General features: G+C 36.2%; 3 protein-coding genes across 8 annotated transcripts; all 3 read left to right on the plus strand.

Moving 5' to 3' along the window:
* Positions 1 to 3,426: 3,426 nt before the first annotated feature.
* On the plus strand, positions 3,427 to 7,407 carry LOC110617527 (transcription factor TCP15). The gene is made up of 2 exons (XM_021760382.2): positions 3,427 to 4,854; positions 7,296 to 7,407. Exon 1 carries the CDS (start codon positions 3,665 to 3,667, stop codon positions 4,841 to 4,843), a length of 1,179 nt encoding a protein of 392 aa, XP_021616074.1. The 5' UTR covers positions 3,427 to 3,664; the 3' UTR covers positions 4,844 to 4,854; positions 7,296 to 7,407.
* LOC110620664 (HVA22-like protein c) lies at positions 7,376 to 8,411 on the plus strand. The gene is made up of 5 exons (XM_021764477.2): positions 7,376 to 7,464; positions 7,558 to 7,584; positions 7,665 to 7,787; positions 7,857 to 8,103; positions 8,186 to 8,411. Exons 1-5 carry the CDS (start codon positions 7,376 to 7,378, stop codon positions 8,252 to 8,254), a joined length of 555 nt encoding a protein of 184 aa, XP_021620169.1. The 3' UTR covers positions 8,255 to 8,411.
* Positions 8,412 to 8,560: 149 nt separating this feature from the next.
* Positions 8,561 to 20,654, plus strand: LOC110604515 (PH, RCC1 and FYVE domains-containing protein 1). Of its 6 annotated transcripts, none has more exons than XR_002486271.2 (9): positions 8,561 to 9,966; positions 10,572 to 10,658; positions 13,469 to 13,558; positions 13,849 to 13,929; positions 14,141 to 14,314; positions 14,409 to 16,505; positions 17,226 to 17,372; positions 18,661 to 18,928; positions 20,172 to 20,654. XR_002486271.2 is itself a non-coding variant. In XM_021742747.2 (9 exons), the coding sequence occupies exons 1-9, from the start codon at positions 9,919 to 9,921 to the stop codon at positions 20,263 to 20,265; spliced, it is 3,102 nt and encodes a 1,033-aa protein (XP_021598439.1). In that variant the 5' UTR covers positions 8,561 to 9,918; the 3' UTR covers positions 20,266 to 20,654. The 6 variants fall into 6 exon arrangements, 5 of the variants coding, with proteins under 5 accessions (XP_021598439.1, XP_043816280.1, XP_043816279.1 ...); XM_021742747.2 differs by having other exon boundaries at positions 18,645 to 18,928; XM_043960345.1 differs by lacking the exon at positions 18,661 to 18,928.
* The last annotated feature ends 1,661 nt before the right edge of the window (positions 20,655 to 22,315 follow it).

The following is a 22,315-nucleotide window of genomic DNA, read 5'->3' on the forward strand; positions in this document are numbered from 1 at the left end:
ACGTAGACAGTCGAGTCCAAAAAAGCGAGCAGCGGTTGAAAAGTCATGCACGGTTCAATAATTAATAAAATTAAAATAGAATAGCTTTTCTTGTGACGTCAGCCCTATGTTTTTGGGAGGGAATCATAGGAGAAATATATGACACGTTGCAAAATAGGAAGAGGGTGATGTAAGCCCTAGAAGGGTAGAGAGTGACGTGGCACTGTCAGCCAAACCACTAACCTAGCCAGAGAATGACATTCCATTTAGTGAGCTGGAAAGTGGGTCCCAAACGAACCTTATTCTTTGTTTAGCTCGTTAGTGCTTTTTACTCTCTTTGTGCATGGGCTGATTTATTGGAGCCATATGCTTGGTCTCTTTCTTGATGTTTGGTAGCTAAGAAAATCAGAGCAGAAGATATTTTAAATAAAACATTTTCTTCTATTATCTCTTATTTTTTAATATTTTATTTTTTTACTAATTTACACCAAACAAAAAAATATAAGAATTCTTGAACTAGATACGCATAAGAGATTTGAATTTGGTAAAAGCAAGCAGCCGCCAGCATGTATACATATATATAATAATAATAACAAATTGATGACTCTATTTAAAAAAAAGATTTTTTTGTATATTTATATTATAATTTACATAAATTGAGTTTAAAAAAAATATTTTTTAAGAGAGATTTGAAATAATTCGATGGTCAATTGAGTACGATGAAAAAGTCAAAAGACGTTTGAGATAAGGTGTAAATGGAATTTAAGTTGAAGAAGAAATTCTGAATTCCCTGCCGACATGAAATAGAAATATACATAAAATAAAAATCTGAATACAAAACAAGGACAGCCCATACCATGATATACACCCTACCACATCAGAGTCAACTACTTTCTCTGCTCCCATTCTTCAAAGTATACAAACTTCTTTTCTGTTATAATATATTATTCAAAATTTTCTTTTTTTTTAATGAAAAATATTCATTTTCATAATATATTGCTTTTAGTGAAGGGCTTTATTTGCATATCTTAAATCAATCTGTGGTAGAGCTATCCCATTTTGTTAGCCTGTCACTCTTTCTTCTTTTTCCTTGTGCATGCCAACCTGTCATTCCTCATCTTATCTATTTTTCATATATACAGTAATTTTGAATTCTTAATTTCTTCTTTGGACTCATGGGTATCTCAAGGCTCAACTAATCAAGTTTGAAGATCAATCAAATTTTAATAAAAAGTTAAAATTTCAAATTTTAGAGAGAAATTGCGATCCCTAAACATAATGGACCAAATAAGGTATATATAAAATAGATGATTATTGAGATTTGTAATTATGAAGTGATGAAACGAGCTTGACCAAAAATGGCGTAGAAAATGACTTATTTCTAGGCCATTAACGGTAAACATTCCGACAAATTTTTTTTTTTTGTATGATTGGCCAAACTGGATGGTGAGCCATCTGCATCACCGGCATGGGTGGCAAGGCACGTGATTTCTCAGCAAACATATTATATAAAAATAAAAAAGAAAGAAAGAAAAACAAACCCATTTGGAGCTACGTCTCTTTAAAGTGGCTTTCATTGGTGTGATGTTAGATATAGTACATCATGGGACCATATATATATGAATATATAGTACTGTATTAAAGACTCTATGTAAGAAAATTAGGTCTTCTTTTGGATCTAGTAATCGCAGGTTGCTCATTTTTAAGCAAAATTTTAAAAACATGGGGTATTTATAATTGAACACCAAACACCAGCTCCAGCTGTGGACTCCATTTCACAGATTTATATAGCAAAATCATGATTACTGCTGATTTCAAATATATACAAATAGAGAGAGAGAGAGAGCTGTATATGATCTAATATATTTTCCTTGTCAATGAAAACTTCAACCAACTAACATGCAAAATTTAATACAGGTGGTCCCTATAAATTGATGATTCTGCTCATATGGCTCTGTAACCTAGCCAGCTTCTCTCAAATTTATCATTTATAAAAAACCCCATATCTTTTTTTTTTTTTAATGAAATAACACATCTTTTCATAGATTAAAAGGTTTTTTCAAAGTTCCAATGATTGTGTGTATGTATGAATAGTTACATATATTATGAAAAATATCAAAGTACCATGTATGTAAATATATGTTGGAAATGAAATGACTAAGTGCCATCTAAACACATCAGAAACCTTAATAAACAAAAATCTCTGATCTGCCTGCAGCCTGCTTGGATATATAATTAGTTAAATTGATTAATCATTAATTATTATTAGCTGATATATTACTAATTAATTAGGTTTGATTAAATTGGGCTTAATTTTAAATGAAAAATAAGTAAAAATTACTAATTAATTAGGTTATGAAGGATCACATAATAACTTTTGCATGGTGGATCGCAAAGTCCGATGATTGAGACCTCAAACTTTTGGCTTTATTAATTATGTTTGTCTAACAATCGTCTTATATTAATTCATTCCCTTATTTAATTACACGATTTAACCGAAAAATAATTAAATTTTCTAAAACTAAAAATTAATATATCATTGTATTAATTTTTTTTCTCATATTACTAAATATTAAGATTTTTTGAATTGATTTAAAAATTCAATTTATATATATATTGAAAATCTGTTTTGCTATTTGTCCTCACATACATATCCCATTATATTGGTTGAATAATAGAAGGGAGAGAAATTGATGAAGAGGTTGACATGCATCTCACCCTCAATTCATATAATTCTCGATGGCGACTTATGTGTGAGAATTATGTTTGATTAAAGGCATCACAGGTTCAATAATACAATTCACAAAAATTAAAAAAATAAAAATAAAATGAATCTTATTAAATAGAAGATAAATATTTTTTGATTTATATAAAATGAAAGTGACCAATTTGTTGAAAGGGGGAATAATCAGACAGAAAGGCTGAGGCTTAAGCAAATGGAAAGAGAAAATAAATAGATTATTTGGGAAGGAAAGCAAAGTTACAAAGTGCAAAGGGAAAGAGCAGAGAGCAATGATTAGTGGAATGGGATAATGATAATGGGAGCCACTTGATTATCTTAATTTTCTTTTAAATTGTTTAGTCTTATTTCTTTCAGTATTTTTGACTTGGGATTATTAGGTCCCACTCAGGCCACCACTGTCTTTATGGATTGAATGATAAAGAGCCCTGCACGTGGAGTCTGCACCAATCCAACCACAATTACATCCCACACACTGCACCTTTTTTTTTTTAATGTAATTTTTCTAACAAAATAAACATATTAAAAAAATTACCCTCAAAAACAACAAACAAAATCTCCATAATCCCAATAAATTTGGGAAAGTAAAAAATTGGTGGAAAAGAAGATTTCTTTTATATATATTTATTGATTATTTATTAAATTAGGGTTAGCCCACCACCTCCATAATTCTCACTCATTGTCTTTGTTGCTTAAAGCTTGCCCTCTTGGCCTCTTCCTTTATCTCCTTTGTGAGTAGCCAGCTCCCATCTGAAAGGAAATCCCATGCTACCAGAAACAAAGCAAACCAAACCCAAAATAATAAAGAAAAAAAAAAAAAAGACCCACTAGGCCAGCAAAGTCAGTGAATGTTTGAGGGTCACCTACAGATATGTACTAGCAGACTATCAAAAGCAAATCCATTCCACCCCCTAATTAAACTTTTATAATACCCTCTCTCCCCACATGATCATGGATCCTGAAAATGGGATCCGCAGCAGCAGGCCTAATTTCCCCCTTCAATTACTAGAAAAGAAGCAACACCAACACCCACAGCCACCACCTCCCCCTGAACATCAACCTTCCTCCTCCTCCTCTAACCCTACCAAGAAACCCCCTCCTAAACGCACCTCCACCAAGGACCGCCACACCAAAGTTGAAGGCCGCGGCCGTCGGATCCGCATGCCTGCCACCTGTGCTGCCAGAGTTTTTCAACTCACTCGTGAACTCGGTCACAAATCCGATGGTGAAACTATAGAGTGGTTACTACAGCAAGCTGAACCTGCTGTCATCGCTGCTACTGGTACTGGTACAATTCCCGCTAACTTCACTTCCCTTAACATCTCCCTTCGTAGCTCTGGGTCTTCCATCTCTGCCTCTCATCATTTGAGAAACACTTATTTCAATCCCAACTTCGCTGCCCACCAACAGCTACGCACTAGAAATGAGTGGGAGAAAAACTTAGTCTTCGAAGGAGCATCCACAGCTTCCCAGCAACATCGAAGGATTTTGTTTCCTTTGGAGGATTCACTAAGCTTTAGTTCCATTAGTTCAACTAATAATGCAGGTGGGACTTTGAATACCTCTGTTGTTTTGCAAGGTTCACCTGCTAATAAGCAAGAAGTACGTGGAGGTGGAGACACTTCTTGTCTAGATGTCGCTGTTGGGGAGACTAGTCTAGGGAGAAAACGGAGGCCGGAGCATGAATTAGGCCATCAGATGGGGAACTATTTGTTGCAATCAACTAGTGCAGGGGCAATTCCGGCGACTCATAGTTCTATTCCGTCAACATTTTGGATGGTTTCTAATCCGAGCAATAGCCAAGTGATAAACGGTGACCCCATGGCTACATTTCCATCTTTTAACGCTAGTCCAAATATGTATAGGGGTTCTATGTCAGGTGGATTGCATTTTATGAATTTTCCTGCGCCCATGGCTCTCTTGCATGGCCAACAATTGGGTTCAACAATGAGCGGTGGTGGCAACAGCAGCGGGAATAATTTTGTTACTGAAAGTCACTTAGGTATGCTAGCTGCGCTAAATACTTATCGGCCGATTATGGGTAGTGGCAGCGCCTCCGAGTCTCTGGCAAGTAGGTCAAATCCACACCAAGGAGAAGAGGATGGGCAAGATACGACTAGCTAAGCAAGCATATGGTTTGATCAATGCTTCAATTACTTGCTACATACTACTTAAGTATATATATGCATTTTGCAATATAGGGTCAAGTTTTGATTGCTTTGGAAAAGAATCGAGTTAATTAGTATTCGATTTTTGGTGTGATCAGTGAAAGAAAATTTTAGGGTTTGATGCAACAAGAGTGGCCTGGTCTTGTTAAGGTCCATATTTGTGATCTCTAGCTATGCTTGAGTGGCTGAACCGTTTCTTTTTTCTTCTACTACGGTTGGTCCGTAAGCAATTTTCAGTACTGCCTAAAAGGCAAAAACATGTCTTTTGGTTCAAGAAAGAGATCGATTACTAAGCCGCATGCATTATTATTGTAATTTTGTATGCCCATTTTTTATTACTCGCTACTAACTTGAAAGTGAGGTTATTTAGGTTTAGGTTTTAAGAAACTCATCATCATCATTAGCCTCTCTCTCTCCAGGGCCATTCATTTAGTACTTTCCTCGTAGTATTGCTCGCATTTGGAAAATTTTTTTCAACTCTACATCTGCAGTGCATCACCCTCCTGCATTTGATATGGTATATATGTATGTATATATATATATATGGTGTGCCATCATATATAGCAGAGGCTGGGATGGAGAAGCCCACTTCGCACTCGTAACTGAGTCTAAAATAAGACCCTCCAGATCATTCATCTTCATTTTCATGTAAGACGCTGCTCACCAGCTGCATGGACTCGGTGAGTGATGAAAATGCCACGGGCTCCCAGTACCAACCCCATGCACACACAATCTTGCCCTCAGAACATAATTAATTGTGGAGCATACTATAATTTTAGATTAGCTGAATTTATATGCACAGCATGCATGTAAAAATTTCTCAACAAGTTATGTATCGGCTTCAGTAATTGATTTGAACTTGAAGCGCCTTCCACATACACTTCGCCACAATATGTAGTTGTAGTTTGGCTTTTCTGTAGTAAATCTTTCTCCAGTTCTCTGGGAAGCTTTGTGCATGTTGTTAGGAGAGAACATTGTTAATTAGCTAATTAGAAGAGGAGAAAGAAGAAGAACATTAAAACGCAAAAGGAGCTGTAGTATTATGTCCCTACAAGCCAGAAAGAAAAAATGAAAGGCTGAGGTAGTCCAATCTGCCATGATAGGTGGTGGGTAAATCAGAAAATAATGGAGGCTAAAAGGTGGGGACATGAATGAGGCCTAGCTGTGCTGGTGCTGGAGATTTATAGCGTCATCTACTACTACCCATGCATTAATTCGTTCGTATATTCTGATGGGTAGTTTCATTAAGCTGCCCATTTTGCAATTCATCTTCCATATTTACATTATAACTGCTGCAGTACAAAATTGCCATTACATGCATCTCCATAACTATACTCTTATAAGGCAGAGGCTCTATTATTTTTAATATATATATATATATATATATGTAAAATTAATTTTTTTCCTTTGGTTTCATTATATTGAGCAGGGTGTGGCGGTAGGGCTTAAAATTCAAATTTCATCCTCCCGTAGCATGTAGAATCTACTCTCGTAGCATCCTCCAATGGACCATAATGGGCTTCAAATGGCCAGCGACCCATTTCTATAATTGAATTGGGCTGCATGCATGCCATGCCAATGCCTAAAGGTCCACGGTCCATAATAATAATAACAATATCAATTTTTTTGAAAAAATAAATCAAAATTCAAACTATAACTTTCTGCACCAATTTATTGGCCTGTGATTTTTTTTGTTTTAATTTGATGCAATAATTTCTTATATCATCGTCATATTAATCCATATATATTGACGGTACTGAGGACTTGATGAAGATTGACCCTCAATTTTTTTTTTAAAAGTATAATATCTTAAAATTCAATGTACCAGTTATTTAACGAGTGATTTTCATATAGTGTAATTTATTTTTAAAACTTTAATTTTTTTAATTAATCTTTTTATTCTCAATTAATAAAATTAAGATATGAATTGATTACTTAGTTCAGTAGTTAAAGTGGAAGTTTAGGACTTAGCACTAAATGTGGACGTGAAGCTCAAATTTTGACGACCTTTTTTTTTTTAAGAAAAAGACTCTTTGCATGAACAAACGGTCACGTTCTGCTGTTACTCGTTGGAGAACAGGGAAGGGCCAGAAATGATTTCATCCGGTCATTTTTACATTATTAAAATTATTGTATGCTAGAATGATTGACCACAGTGTTATGGCAACAAACTGTAAAAATGCATCAAGAACTTGAAGCAATAATGAAAATAGTAATTTATGTTGATGATTGGGCAAGTATTGATTGGCTCGACTCACAGGAATCAAGCTCAGTGCGGCCACGCGCCCACACCTGAGATTCTCAAAAAAATGGGTGCCTCTTTTATTGTGCATCATGAGTTCCTTTATGGAAACAAAATCAGCCCCCACCAAAGTCCTCTTTTTTGACCCTTTTCACCTTCTTTTCAGTGAGCACATGATGCAGCTCCTCTCAGGCTGAGGAAGAATAATCAAAGAAAGAAAGAAAGTCTAGTGAGCAAGAAATAGAGATGGGTGGCTCTGGCTCTGGCTCTGGCTCTGGCTCTGGCTCTGGGAATTTTATCCAAGTTGTGGCAAACAACTTTGATGTTCTTGTTTTGTATGTGTCTTATCTGCAATGTCCCATAAAATTTTAAATCAAAGCTTCAATTGAGGGTTTGTCTAACTGAGATTCTCTGCTTCTTATTTGCAGGCCTCTTGTCACTCTTGTTTATCCCTTGTAAGTACTGTCCCTAGTTTCTAAAGCTTTGAGAGCAATGATCTTCTTATATAGCTCTAATGGCTTGATTTGTTTTACAGATATGCTTCAATCAAGGCTATAGAAACTAAATCTCGCACAGATGACCAGCAATGGCTAACCTATTGGGTTCTCTATTCCATGATGACCCTATTCGAGCTAACATTTTCCAAAATCCTGGAATGGTAAGCTAGTATTTTCAGGGGTTGATGTGAAAATTTCCTGAAATGGCTGTTAATGAATTTACTTTACAGTATCCCAATCTGGCGTTACGCCAAGCTGATAATCACCTGCTGGTTGGTTCTGCCTCACTTCAATGGGGCGGCACATGTTTATCAGCACTTCATCAGACCAGTCTACCTGAACCCACAAAGTGCTCAAAAGATCTGGTATGTCCCTCGGAAGAAGGACATGTTCAGTAAGCAAGATGATATTTTAACTGCTGCTGAGAAATATATGGAAGAGCATGGAACTGAGGATTTTCAGAGGCTTATAACTAAGGTAAATACGTATATATATAAATCAACAATTGCTCTTGGGACAAATCATTAACAGTGCAATTGCTTGCTCGTCTAATTTCCAGGCTGACAGAGAGGATAGAGCCAGGAGGAACGGCAATTATATGATCTTTGATGATGATTATATATATTGAACTCCAGCATCTTTGGAAAAGATCATGACTCTTGTTCTTGTATGAGTACTTAAGCATGTAGCTGTGTCTACTTTAACTTTTTAGGACAAATTGCAAGTGTATTGGAGATTTTCTCAGCTTAATTTGCTCCATTTATTTATTTATTTTTTTCCTGCAACTTCCAGCGAATTAATGCTACCGTAAGGAATCCATTGGCCAGAGCTTCCTCCAAATTTTATTTTATTTTATTTTGAATTTTAAGACGAAAACAATGGAGGAAAAAGCATTACCTGCATGGTTTTTTGAAACTTAACCCCAATTTTTCCTTCCAGGACCATACTCTCAACCACAGAACACTTTCAGTTCTTACATCAGGAGGAGAGTTCTTCTATGTAGTTCACAACAACTTTTTAGGTGCTGGGATTAGCCTGCCATGTACTGTGATGGAGTATGGTGATATCATTATATAGAAGCATTCTTTTAAGGACTCGTTTATGGAGGGTGTATAAGAAGCCTTCGTATAAGGTTTCAAGTGTTTGATGAAATGTCAATTTGAATCTAATCTCTATTCTTTTCTTATTTGTTTCTTGGTCTTGCTTGTGCCATTAATTTTATTATCTCCAATATGATGCAGTGCATGTCTATTGTTTAATGAAATGCTAGAAAGAACGTTCTGCGCATGCCTGTTTGGCTTTCAGTGAGTTCGATAAAATGACAGCGAGGATGATAACTTTTTTTTTTCTTTTAAGATTTGTCAAGTTAATTAAGGGTGGCCATCTAATACTTTACTTTGGTAAATTTAAAAGAATTTTTTTTTTCTAAAAGTAATAAAATTTTAGCATTAATTTGTTCTTGCTAATTAATAAAAAACTCTTGAGAAGGACAAAAAGGACCAAAATCCAAACGGTCCACATTTGGAGTGGGATTTTAGGATTTGCGGACGTGGCATTCTAAGAGGAAAACGACGCTGTGTTTGTTGATTCAGGAGAATTAAATTTAGAACAGACAGTTAAACTGCCTCCAGCGAGAGCCGAGATATTTCGACAGAGAGAAAAGGATCAGAGGTTTCACGAAAATTGCAGAGTCGCGCGTTAACGATCCTCGCCGACCTATTCCCGTTCTTCACAAAAGAAGTGCACACTTCCTTTTTCATTATTATTGTTGTTTGAAGATGGAGTCTCTCAGCTCTCCGCGAGCTCGAAAATCTCGTCTCGGATTTTCTGGAAATCGGTTAATTTGCGGCACTTGTCGACTCTTTTATTGCATTCTTCCGTTTAGTAGGTGGCTCTGATCCTCGTTGCCTCTTATGTCCAGCGCATTGTGATTTGGATGCTGTTTTTGGGTTACAACGTGCAAAAATTAATCAGTTTATTGGAAGATTCAATGCGTTTATTGATTTCTAGGGTTTTGTTATCCGGAAGAGAGTCAGTTCAGCTCTTTCTCGGCTCATAGTAGATTGTTTGGTTTTGGTTTGACGGCTTTGTAGATTTTTAGAGCTTTAAGGAAGGAGTTAAATGAAGTTGCTATTTGGTTTTGGAGGTGAATTTAGTATTATGGGGTAGACAAGGAATAATGTTGTTGGAGAAATTTGTTGCTCAAAGTTGGAGACTGTTTTATGGGGTAAATTTTTTGTAAAGGGCTGGTGTTCAAATGGGCATTGGTTCTACACCAAGGCAGCAACTTGAATGGCTGATTCTCAGAGAAATGGTCCTGCCGAGAGGGATATCGACCAGGTTTAATCTGCTTCCTTTTATTTTTGTAAATTTTCTTAGATATTGTGTTTTGATGATGACATATTATTTTATTGAGAAATTGTTTGCTTATTGTGCAAAGTCATTTTCCTGCATTTGTGACTGATGTGTTCACTCTCTGTGTCTCCCGCTTTTCCTTTCTAGATTTGTGTCAAATGTAAATTCAGCAAAATCCTTAGAGTAGGTAACTTGTCGTCTGCATTGTCATAATGATTATCTCTTCTTTAGAGAAAAAGTTGCTTGTCACCTCCTGGTTAATATGCTTTTACTATTACTGCAATATTTGATGTATTGAACATTTGCCTCTTTTTTTTTTTTTTTTTTTCAAATTTTGTTTAAATATCAACTATCTATCCACTTCCTGATTAACAATTTCTTTAGTGAATTATCCAATTTGAAATTTAATTTGTGATATCTTGGCAACATATGAACAGCTTTTATCTACAGAGAGGGCTAAACAATGAAGCATGGAGCTCTCATAATGCATCGTTAGTTTGATTACGATGCAGACAATGGTTATCTCTGATGTAATCACCTGTAGCACATGCACTGTTTTTTAGTTTCTAACATATTTTGGTTCATTGTAGGCCATTACAGCACTTAAGAAAGGGTCATATTTACTCAAGTATGGGCGTAGAGGGAAGCCAAAATTTTGTCCATTTCAACTTTCAAATGTAAGTTCCCTTGGCGTGCACGTGTTAAAAAAATTTCTGCAGTATAGAAAAAAAAAGCTGCAGACAAAATATTACATTGAGTGGCCAAAGTGATAAACTATTTTACAAACAACACATTGCCATTTCATTTTTTTTACTGCATCCATTAATTTATGTATCACCACACAAGTTTGATTTATTGCATCCTTTAGTAAGGAAAATTTACTATTTTTCAGTTTTATCACTAATAATGAATTGGTGCCTCACTTTTGGAAATTCTACTATTTATCCCTAAGTTTTAGTTCCATCAAAATTATAGGTCCTCTCATTGGTCTAAGGATAGGTAAAGTTTTTAAATGACTAGATTACTCTCCCATCTCAGCTCAACCTCTGTTGCCATGTCTCTCTATCCAACTAATCCATCTCCACATGATATCCACCTTTGCCAGTAGAGATATTTGAATCTGTACCAATGGAGGGGCTGTTGACTCAGGGTGTGTGCAGCATGCTAATGTGTAAAGGGCATGGTTGTTGTGTGTGATGGGTGTTTAATGCAACGTTAACCATATCTGTTCCCATCTCTCCTCTCCCTGTTTCTTAAGCATTTTATCATATGGAATGATAGTTGAGTGTGTGCATAAAAAATGCTCTGAAGTTGTTCAAGGAAATGCTTGAGAAACTTTGGGTTCTATTCATTGGACAGACTTGGGGAACTCCTGAGCATGATAAAGTTTTTCTATTCATTGGATATGCAATTTCTTGTTGGGGTTGTTCTTCTATACAAGTTGGAATTTTTTGGGTTGCAGTTGATTATACTAGTATGACATGGTGGAGTTCTTTAGAGATTCTTAAGGAGATTGAATGTCACTAAGTATAGGCAATACTTAGCTTATTGCAAAGATCAGGCAATGGCATCAAGGGAAGTGTTGCACTTGGTTGAGCTTGAGCATAGGTTTCAGCGGGTGGTTTTGGTTGCTTAGTTGCGTCCATGTAAACTTTAAAATTTTATATTGGCTGTAAGAAATCTTTCTTTCTATCATTATCTTCTTAGCATTTTGCCAATGTCTATCTCGTTTAGCATTAATCAAACTGATGTAGTGCATGTATTGTCAAATAATTCCAATTTTATGGATCATTTTTTGTCTAACTCAAATAAGGGGTATGAATTTATTTTTCTAATTATTAACTCTAATTAAACGAGGGACAATTACTCAACTAATAGGATCTTGCTTTTAAATGGACTAAGGGATCCAGTAACTTGATGGAGCTAAGATTGAAGGATTAAATAGTTGAATTTTCAAAATCAAGAGAGTGGTTCATTATTAGCGGTAAAACTTGGACAAAATTGTAAATTTCTCCTTTAATAATTATAATTCATCATAATATCACGTGTGGAAGTATAAGGTGAACTGTTTTGGGAGCTGGAAATGGATTGAGGAAAAGTTGAGATAAGGAAGGTTAAGATTGTTTGAACATGGGTATAGTTCATCATAATATCACATGTGGAAGTATAAGGTGAACTGTTTTGGGAGCTGGAAATAGATTGAGGAAAAGTTGAGATAAGGAAGGTTAAGATTGTTTGAACATGGGCATAGTACACTATAAATTCATTAGTATTCATGACAAGTAAAATGAAGTTGCAGTGGAGAAGAAAGTGTGAGTAAAATGAGTTGCACTAGAGAAGAAAGTGCGAGTAAAATGGAGTTGCAGTAGAGAAGAAAGTGTAAGATGGACCTAGTATAACTGTGGTGAAGTAGTGAGAAAAGATTTAGCGGCTCTAGATGTTTTTGAAGATTTATTCCTAAATTGAGTCGAATAGAGGAAACAAATCCGTAGAGCAAATCCAACTAGTTTGGAAGTAAGGCTTATTTTGGTTGAGTTTATCATAGAGCGTTATGGTACTTTCAAATAATTTGGTGTAGGACAACCATAGAGCATTATGGAACTTGGCGTAGGACAACTAGACCTTCCTATGATGGCTTGTTTTGATATGATAGGATTGACAACTACTGAGAATCAAATGACTAGTTGTAGCACTTAAAGGAGGGTTTATTGTTTGATTTGATGGATCAGTGGGTAGTTAAATGTTTTTGAAAATATGTGGTTTTAGGGTTTTTCTGAAACACAAGAAAAAAAGGTAAATGTACAACCATATATGGTAATCTTTTTATGGATGGAAAAGATAAGGAAGTTTTGGGGTTCTGCCAAAATAAATTTAATTTCTGAGAAAAGAAAATGGTTTCTGCTGTTTAGTTGTAACACTGAATACAAATTGAAAATTGTTTTATGGCATTTAAAGTACTTATGGAGAAAATAAATTTTCTACAATGAAGTAGACCATGAGAATAATTGGACTCATAAAGATTTCATATTTTCACATTTATAGTTTTGAATGGTGGAATATACTAGAAAAAGGTAATTCATGGTTGTTGTGTGTTATGAGTGGAGACTAGTATTAGTAATGGCTGGCAGCAGTCGATGTTGTTACTAGAGGGTATCTGTGTATATGTTTTTTTTATAGGTTATTTCCCTTCATGAGTTTGTAGAAGTCCAGAAATTTATTTGTTGCTCCAAAAATCAGTTGTTTTCTTTAAAAATTGTTTTCTTTTTGACATGGAAAACATTTTTCATGACCAACTTTCCCTTGCACCTCAAACACTGGAAAAACAGATTTTTTTTCTTTTCTGGAAGTCATTTTTAACTTCATGTTTCCACTAACCAATGCCTTAGCCATTAATGTATCTATTGTTTTTATCTGTTTAAAGTAGTTACTGAAATGGTATTCTCTTATTCCTTTGTTCTGTTTACCATGTGCTGAGCTTGTTATACAGGATGAGTCTGTGTTGATATGGTACTCCGGTAAAGAAGAGAAACAGCTTAAACTTAGTCAAGTTTCAAAGATTATACCTGGACAGCGTACTGTAAGTTTGTATTTTAAGATTTTTTTTGTTAGAAAAATTTGAGGTAGGGTTCTCAAATCACCAGCAAAAGGAATTTATCATAACATATCTAAAAATGTGCCTGAGTGTTAAAGAATGCTGCAAAGGAAGCTCATATCAGCTAATTTAATTCTTGACATTTCACTGGGATTGATTTTTTTGTTAAATCTAGTTATGTTGCACCTTTTTTTTTATTTGCATTTATTTTCTTTATGGTTTACTCGTTCCTTGCTCAAATGTACAAAAACATGATAGCAGCAATCATCTTTCAGGCAATATTTCAACGGTATCCTCGACCAGAAAAGGAGTATCAATCATTTTCTCTTATATACAATGATAGGTCATTGGACTTGGTGAGCTTGTCTCCTTTGTAGATTCTTTAGATTGAATTTGCATTGTTAACCTATCCATGAATATAATACATAATAAAATTCTTTGTTTTAATTTTTACTTTGTCTTGGGAAATAATTGTTTACTCTTGTTTTTTGTTTATCTGTAGAAATAAATCAAATTAACATCTCTATGAAGAGATAACTTGTGTTGTACTGACACCATTGTGGACAGATATGTAAAGACAAGAATGAAGCTGATGTTTGGTTTGTAGGCCTTAAAGCACTGATTTCTCGTGGTAACTGTCATCGTAAGTGGAGAATTAAGACAAGAAGCGAAATCACACCACCAGATAGTCCACATGCTCGTATACGGAAGCATTCTCCATCTTTTTCGCCATTTCTCTGTGTCAGTCTTTGTCTCAGATTTTCTAAAGACTTGGTGGTTCATTAACTAACTTTCCTGTAACAATTGCATTTTCTTTTTTAACAAATTACCATAGGATCCAGGGCAAGGAGATGGTCATGGAAGTCAGGTTCCTGTTGATAGTACACCACAAAATAGATTGGGAAAGGCATTCTCTGACATAATGTCATATACTGCTGTTCCCAAGAGTCCAAGTCAAGCAGATCTAACTAGCCCTTTTAGTTCATTAACAGCTGCATGTGTAGATAACTCAAGTGGTCGAACTTCTGCAGCTGATGCAGTTAGAGAAAGTTTATCCAGTGCTGTAAGCTCATCCAGCCAGGGTTCCTACCATGAAGACTTTGATGCCTTAGGTGATGTTTTCTTGTGGGGAGAAGGTATTGGTGATGGTATACTGGGTGGTGGCATGGACAGAACTGGGTATTCATCTAGTTCCAAGATAGACCTACTTCTACCCAAGGCATTAGAGTCTAAAGTTGTTCTAGATGTCCATAATATTGCTTGTGGTGGCAGGCATGCTGTGTTGGTCACCAAGCAAGGTGAGATCTTTAGCTGGGGAGAAGAGTCAGGTGGCAGGCTTGGGCATGGCGTAGAAACAGACGTTCCCCACCCAAAGCTTGTAGATACCCTGGCTGGGGTTAATATTGAATTAGTAGCATGTGGAGAGCACCACACTTGTGCTGTTACTCTTTCTGGGGATCTTTATACATGGGGTGATGGTGCTTATAATTGTGGTCTTCTTGGGCATGGAAGTGAAGCCAGTCAATGGTTGCCTAAAAAAATATGCGGTGACATTGAGGGTTTACATGTATTATATATCTCCTGCGGACCTTGGCATACTGCTGTTGTGACATCTGGTGGTCAGTTGTTTACATTTGGAGATGGAACTTTTGGCTCCCTTGGTCATGGAGACCGCAGTAGCACGAGCATACCACGGGAAGTGGAAGCCTTGAGAGGACTACGAACAACAAGGGTTGCTTGTGGTGTTTGGCACACTGGTGCTGTTGTTGAAGCAATGACCGAGTCAGCTAGTCCAAGAGCTACTAGCAGCTCTTCATTGGGAAAACTATTCACCTGGGGTGATGGAGATAAAGGCCGCCTCGGACATGGTGATAAAGAATCTAGACTAATTCCTGTATGTGTAGATGTCCTAGGTGATGAAAATATTTGTCGAGTAGCCTGTGGGCCTAATATCACTGTTGCCCTTACAGCAGCAGGACGAGTATATACAATGGGAAGTGCTTCTTATGGGCAACTTGGAAATCCTACAGCTGCTGGGAAGGTTCCTACTATTGTTGAAGGTAAAATAGCAGGTAGTTTTGTAGAAGAGATTGCCTGTGGTTCTTATCATGTTGCGGTTTTGACTTCCAAAGCAGAGGTTTATACTTGGGGAAAGGGCACAAATGGACAACTAGGCCATGGGGACAATGAAGATAGAAATACACCTACACATGTTGAGTTTCTAAAAGATAAGCAAGTAAAGACCATAGCGTGTGGTTCAAACTTTACTGCAATTATATGTCTCCATAAATGGGTTTCCAGTACTGATCATTCAGTATGCTCTGGTTGTCGTAATCCATTTGGTTTTAGAAGAAAACGCCACAATTGTTACAACTGTGGTCTAGTGTTTTGCAAAGCATGCAGTAGTAGAAAATCTTTAAAAGCTTCCTTGGCTCCAAACATGAATAAGCCACATAGGGTCTGTGACGATTGTTTTAATAAACTAAAGAGGGCTGCAGATCTTGGTTCAGTTGCTAAAGTTCCTAAAGCAAGAGTTGGAATTATGAACCATAAAACTAATGATTCAGCAGATAGAGAGGTTTTTGGTCCCAGATCACTGGCACAACTCTCCAGACTTTCATCTGCAGAGTCTGTTGGTCAGGCCGAAAGCTGGCATTGCAGGCGTGGCAGATTATCTGAATCAGATAGTAGCCGTATATTCCCTGTTCTAAATGGAACATGGCAATGGGGGGGGCTTTACTCATCGAAAGTGTCAACTTTCCCAGGTGGCACTCCAAAGAAAATTTTCCAAAATTCTGCTCCTGTTTCCACAACAGCCTCTCTAGCAACACCTCCTCTTCCAGGGAGGATAAGTCCACCTCGATCTTCTTTTGACAATTCAAAGTACATGAATGACTCTTTAATTGATGAAATTACAAGTTTGAGGGCACAGGTAATCCAGTCAATTTATTGCTTTGGTGACTTCTTTCTTTCTTCTTTTCTTTTCCCTCTAAGACTAATACATCAAAGCTTAAATCTAAACGTTATTTATAATCTTCCAGTGTTGTTGAAAACACTAGGTGCACTTGAGCATCAGGGCTTTTGGAGCCTAGGTAAAAGATGTAGGGTGAATGTTATGCTTGAGCACAGTAAGATGTGTGTCCTTAAGGGCAACATATAATAGTTATGGGGTTGATAAGAAAAATCACCATCCTTGGCCTCATTCATAATTATGGCCACTTTTCTGAAAGTGAACTATTCTGGCTTGTACACGCATTGTAAGCTATGGCTGAGTATCAGCTTTGGCTAAGCAGGCGCAACATTGTATTACCAGTTGGTCCGACTTAGAATGATTATCATATGTAACCTGCCCTTCTCTTGGTCACGTGTATACTTGACAACCAATAACCATAAAGTTTCACTTACTAGCGTAAATATACAGAGTCAATGGCTTCGAGCTCAAAGACTGTATAGCAGGTAAGCTTTGGGTATAGAACCTTGGCAGAAAGTTAATTCTTTAGGCTACTGTGGAGAGGCCTTCATGTAGGGTTGCCAATCTGCATTTTCTGCTCGTTGATTTACCGAGTATTTCTATTATCCCCTAGTTTGATGTTTTTAGTTGGTTAAGACAAGGACAATGTACTTAGCAAATTCGAATGGAACTACATTGTAGGTAGAAGATCTTACTTCCAAATCCAGTCGCCTTGATGCTGAACTTCAAAGAAAATCAAAGCAACTTAAGGAGGTTGCTGCAATAGCAGCAGATGAAGCTGAAAAACGCAAATCTGCGAAGGAAGTTATCAAGTCTCTTACTGCTCAGGTTGGATATGAAGTTGCTTAGTTCAACTCTCTTTTTTCTATAGCTTTTGATGCACTTACTATTTGGTGTTAGATTTTTCACATTACAGCTGGCTGTGAAGAAACCCTCTATAGTACAAATTCAAGTTTGATCTTTGAAACAATCAATTCAGTCTCATGGAATCTTCAATCATGAAATGGCTCAATCTCTGTTCTCTAGATCAAGGCTTCTGTATCTTCAAGGACCTTATACATTTGCATTTGGTTTCTGTCACATTGCATATTCAATATTGTAATACCTTAGCTTCATCCTTCATAAAAAACTAAACAAGTAAATGTACGCGCAGCAACCTGTTAAGGATTGAATCCCTAACAAGACAGAAAGAGAGGAAAGGGAGAAAAATAGAAGAAAGGGGAGAATTGCAGAGTAGAGAGAATTAGAGAGAGAGAGAGAGAGTAGAAAGGAAGATTGATTGATAACTGTTGGAATATCAATACAAGAGTTGATATCTGAGTTATTATATAGCAGACTCTAACAACTGCTAGTAACTAATTCAGCTACTTGACAACAACCTAACTTCTTCAGCTAGCTACTTAATTCCTTTCCTGCCTTTTTAATGCCACCTCGTCAATCTTTTGCCACATAATAACTCTTCTTCTCTCTTATATGTAACACAACCCACATACATATAAGAGATAACACTGAAGGAATTCTGTCTTGTCCGTGATCAGATGTTTTTTTGGTCCAAATAGACTAGAATGGAATGAACAAAAAAATTTCCTTTCATCTTCTATTTGGGGCAACAATTGGATATTATAAAAGCAGATTCTTGTTTTTTTTAGTCCTTCTTTTGTCCCTTATCCTCCATTGGACATCTTGGTCAGTCCAATGAGGAAACAGTAATAAAATCTATATTAAAAAATATCCAATAAATAAATATATATAAACAAAGATTAAATTACTTCATTAATATAAATTGAAAGAAAATTTTGAAATTTCATAATGTAATATTACATGAAATTTGTGTTGAGCACTAAGATGACAGCAATGTGTGAATAAGTCTAACAGCTTACCGGCAGTGTTTGCTGGGAAACCTTCAATATGAATTAATTGAAAAAATAAACAAAATCTAACTGACAACTTAATTATTTCTGAAATCTTATTAACTGATATTCTTTCTATATATTGTGGAGGGTGGGGGTTGATTGGGGTTTGGATACTCGTTCATATCTCTGAATCATTTGATATAGCAATATGATGTTCCAACATGTTGATGTTTCAACTTTCTCACAGTTGAAGCATATGGCAGAAAAACGGAATTCCAGCCCTATTTCAAGCTCTATTGACAAAAAGACTTCCATTGCTCAAAGCATACCATCCAGTGAAAGACGTTCTTCTAGTGAACTCTGTCGTGAAATTGAGTCCAATGGCAATGCGGTAGATAATCAAATGTTGTCATATAGAGCCAAAGCTCAAACTGAGCAGCCACAGTGGGTGGTACAAGCTGAACCAGGCGTGTACATGGCATTATCTTCCTTGCCAGGTGGTGGTAATGAACTCAAGAGGATTCGTTTCAGGTATTGATACCATCCAACTGTATTAGTAAAATCACCAAAATTAATAACTGAATACCAAGGATCAAGTCTTGTGTTAGATTATTGACTATTGACCGACCCCTGTACATCTTCAGTCTGGTTTCTGATTATTATCACGCTGGCTTTAACTTGAGTCAGATTTTTGGCAATGTTGTCGATGGAACTGGTTGGTCATACTTGGTTGTTTAACGTTGATGCTTCTCTTTCTTTCTCTCTCATATAATTGGCCAACAAAATCAGGAACATATGCCTCGAGTCAATACATTTGTGATGTGGAATTCAGCTCTACGGCTCCATAAATAATTACTGATGCAATACTATGCTCTTTGCTGTGATTTAGTGTGACATCCCACTAAGCATGGGTACTGCTTGAGGGATTGCAATCCCACATCATGGGGTTATAAGGTTAAATGAGAATATATAATATTGTTGTTATAATTATTAAGGTATAACAATTTTGAACTAAATGAAAAAGGTTAGTTTTAGCAATTGATATCACCCTCTTAAAAAATTATTTGGAGCTAGTGGTGGGATCGGGAGGAAAAGGCTATTCATGGAATGAGGTGGAGTCGAGACACTAGCCAACAACAATACTTAAGGATCTAGTCCTAATTTAGCAATTATACCCAATATACCATAGTAGAGTTGTAACAAGGACATTGTAAAATTTAGTGAGAAAAGCGCATCCTATTAAGTGGCTTGAGGAATTGTAATCTCACATCATAAAAAAGTTATTTAGACCCGTTTTTGCTAGGTTGTTAGGTTATGCTTGCAATGTGAAATAAACTACAAACTTTTGAAATGCACAACAATGTGGTTACCATTTTGAGCTTTGACACTGAATAATTGGTATGTATTATATATTCTTTCGGGTGCCAATTTTGAAGAGAAATAGACATTCACTTGCATGGAAAACTTTGATTGCCTTGCTTGTGGAACAAGAGACCGCTATTTAAATTTAGTTTCTATGAATGCCATTCACTACTTGTTCCTCAAATCTGGCGGAACCAGCTAAATACAGTGCCTGCTTCCTGCAAAATGACAAGTTATATGCGAGGTCTTCCCAACAATTGTTGTTTTACCAACCACTGGAGTAAACAGGCAGATATTCTCTGTATATTACAAATATTCAGTTCAAGACTTTTGATGATTCTGTGACATGCCTCAATGCATTAGCAATTGAATGCCGTGTCCTCGTTTCTTATGTTTTAATTGTCTTGTACAGTCGGAAACATTTCACAGAACAAGCGGCGGAGAAGTGGTGGGGAGAAAATGGATCCAGGGTATGCGAGCGGCACAACATAGTAATTTCAGATTAAAATGCAGCTGTTTTCCATCAGTTTCTCGAAAAGGCGTGGGTGGTAGTTTCACATTATTTTCCATGATCCTCGTTGTATCCAGTGGAAACTGTAAATTTTTCATTTTTTCCCACTAACCATCCAGTGGAATTTTCTTTGAGGATCCAGGCTTAGAATTTGGCAGATAGACCGAGTCATAAGAGAAGTAAGAATCTAAGGAAGATAACAGAATGAAACACATTTTGAGTAATGGGGCAGTCCTTGTTTATTTTTTGCAGCCTCGTTAAAAAAAAAAAAATTGGTCTTATTTTGTACAATAGTTGTTCTCAAACTAGTCAACAGAAATTGTAAGTAAAGCATGCAGATATATAAAAAGAAAATTCATTTTGAAATGAGTTTCTTCCACAAGAGCCATTTGTACCAATCACAAAGGAAGCATAAAAATGCATACTTTTTCTTTTCTTCTCCTTTAATTTTCTTAGGGTACTGGGGTGTAAATTATGTAATTATCAGACGGACAGCTTGAAATGAGTTCTGTAGCTAATATATACCGCTCTCTTTGCAGTAAATGATTTTCCTAGATTATACTGTTGTAGCTTGCAGCAAAGAAAAAAGGAGCAAACTTATAAAAGTGTTCCATTTTAGCATCCAGCTTCCTTCACTGCCCTTTATTTTCATTCAACTGACCTATTTCCAGTGTTTTGCGTTCATCCTGTGTTCTTTCCTTTCCTGTCATCTGCTGTGATCAGGCAATCTTCAAACAACGTGCAACTATTCGACATTTCCATGGACTCGGCAACCTGCAAGTGATGCACGCCAAGCAGTGGCATCACTCCTTACTTGGTCAGGTCATGCGCTTCCTCTAGCAAGCCCTACACAGCCGAAAACGTCCATCATACAATCCCTAGTGCTCAGTCTTTGGTAAAAAGCCACATACTTGAACCATACACGCCAAACATTTTGTTGCTTCCTTCACCAACTCATAATGGCTAAAGATCTTAATCTAAATCCTTCATCCTGTAGGAGAGATCGACAGCATTTCTTGGTTACCCAGTTCTCATAAAATCCATAACCTAAATTATGGCTGTCCAGACTTTTTATCTTTGCTCTCCATCTTCCCAAAAATCATGGCTGTCCAGTCCCTCCTCTTCTACATGATCACCGAGACACTGGCCTAATATTGATGATGTACTAGCACACATTGTTATATTGAAATTAGAGACTGGAACACTAACATTCATCTAAATACTGAAAATTATTTATATCTTTAATTATATATATACATATTAAGATTATTCACATATATCTTCTAAAAGTACTAACAGAAATTCTTTTCCCTATGTTAATCCTATTAAATGATTGAAATTTTCTTAGATGTTAAGAAATACACGTTAGAATTACTTTGGATTCTCTCGTCTTTTTCTTCTGTATGGTCCCTTTGTGACTCGATACTCTCGTCTTTTCCTCCTCCTTCAATTTAATTTCTTTTTTCCCCTTCTTCATGGAAAATGATCTGCGTCAATTGATTATCGATGAAAAAGAAAAAGATGTTGTTTCCCTATTTCGATCATCTCTTATGATTTCTGTACGGTGGGGAATGTTTAAGGATTTGGTTCCTACTTACAAACCAGACATTTTATTTTTTATGAAAACAAAAAGCTCTTAGTACTCTAAGTTCTCATATGAAATTTTTTCGTAATTTTTTTTTATTAGTATGAGGCATTTCGTTAATGTGTAAGAGTTGAGTTTCTGGTTGGCTTTTATTGATTTAGTTGTTTCGGAATATAATGTTTTCCGTAATCGCAAGACGTAGTCTTGGAACTTTATTTGAACTTTATCTCGTAGAAACTCTCTTTCATGACATTGTTCGGGAGATTTTAATAATTTATACTCGAGAGATGAGAAAGAAGGAGGATTATCTTTGTTAAATTATCTTATGCACGGGTTTAAACAGGCATTTATGGATCATTTTGGCTAAACTATCTTATAGAGGAGTTTGATTTTGAATGATTATAAATAGACTGAACTAATATTTATGTTAGATGGTTTTGTTGTAATGCTATTCATACCT

This window comes from Manihot esculenta, chromosome 1 (genome assembly GCF_001659605.2).
Source record: "Manihot esculenta cultivar AM560-2 chromosome 1, M.esculenta_v8, whole genome shotgun sequence".
In the NCBI taxonomy this organism is placed as follows: Eukaryota; Viridiplantae; Streptophyta; class Magnoliopsida; order Malpighiales; family Euphorbiaceae; genus Manihot; species Manihot esculenta.

Bases quoted from the DNA above. Each gene is read 5' to 3' on its own strand.
- LOC110604515 (XM_021742747.2), top strand. From the start codon at position 9,919: ATGGCTGATTCTCAGAGAAATGGTCCTGCCGAGAGGGATATCGACCAG. The intron at 9,967-10,571 runs GTTTAATCTGCT...GGTTCATTGTAG, and splicing joins CCGAGAGGGATATCGACCAG to GCCATTACAGCACTTAAGAA. The intron at 14,315-14,408 runs GTCAGTCTTTGT...AAATTACCATAG, and splicing joins CTTTTTCGCCATTTCTCTGT to GATCCAGGGCAAGGAGATGG.
- LOC110620664 (XM_021764477.2), top strand. From the start codon at position 7,376: ATGGGTGGCTCTGGCTCTGGCTCTGGCTCTGGCTCTGGCTCTGGGAAT. The intron at 7,585-7,664 runs GTAAGTACTGTC...TTTGTTTTACAG, and splicing joins GTCACTCTTGTTTATCCCTT to ATATGCTTCAATCAAGGCTA. The intron at 7,788-7,856 runs GTAAGCTAGTAT...TTTACTTTACAG, and splicing joins TTTTCCAAAATCCTGGAATG to TATCCCAATCTGGCGTTACG.
- LOC110617527 (XM_021760382.2), top strand. From the start codon at position 3,665: ATGATCATGGATCCTGAAAATGGGATCCGCAGCAGCAGGCCTAATTTC.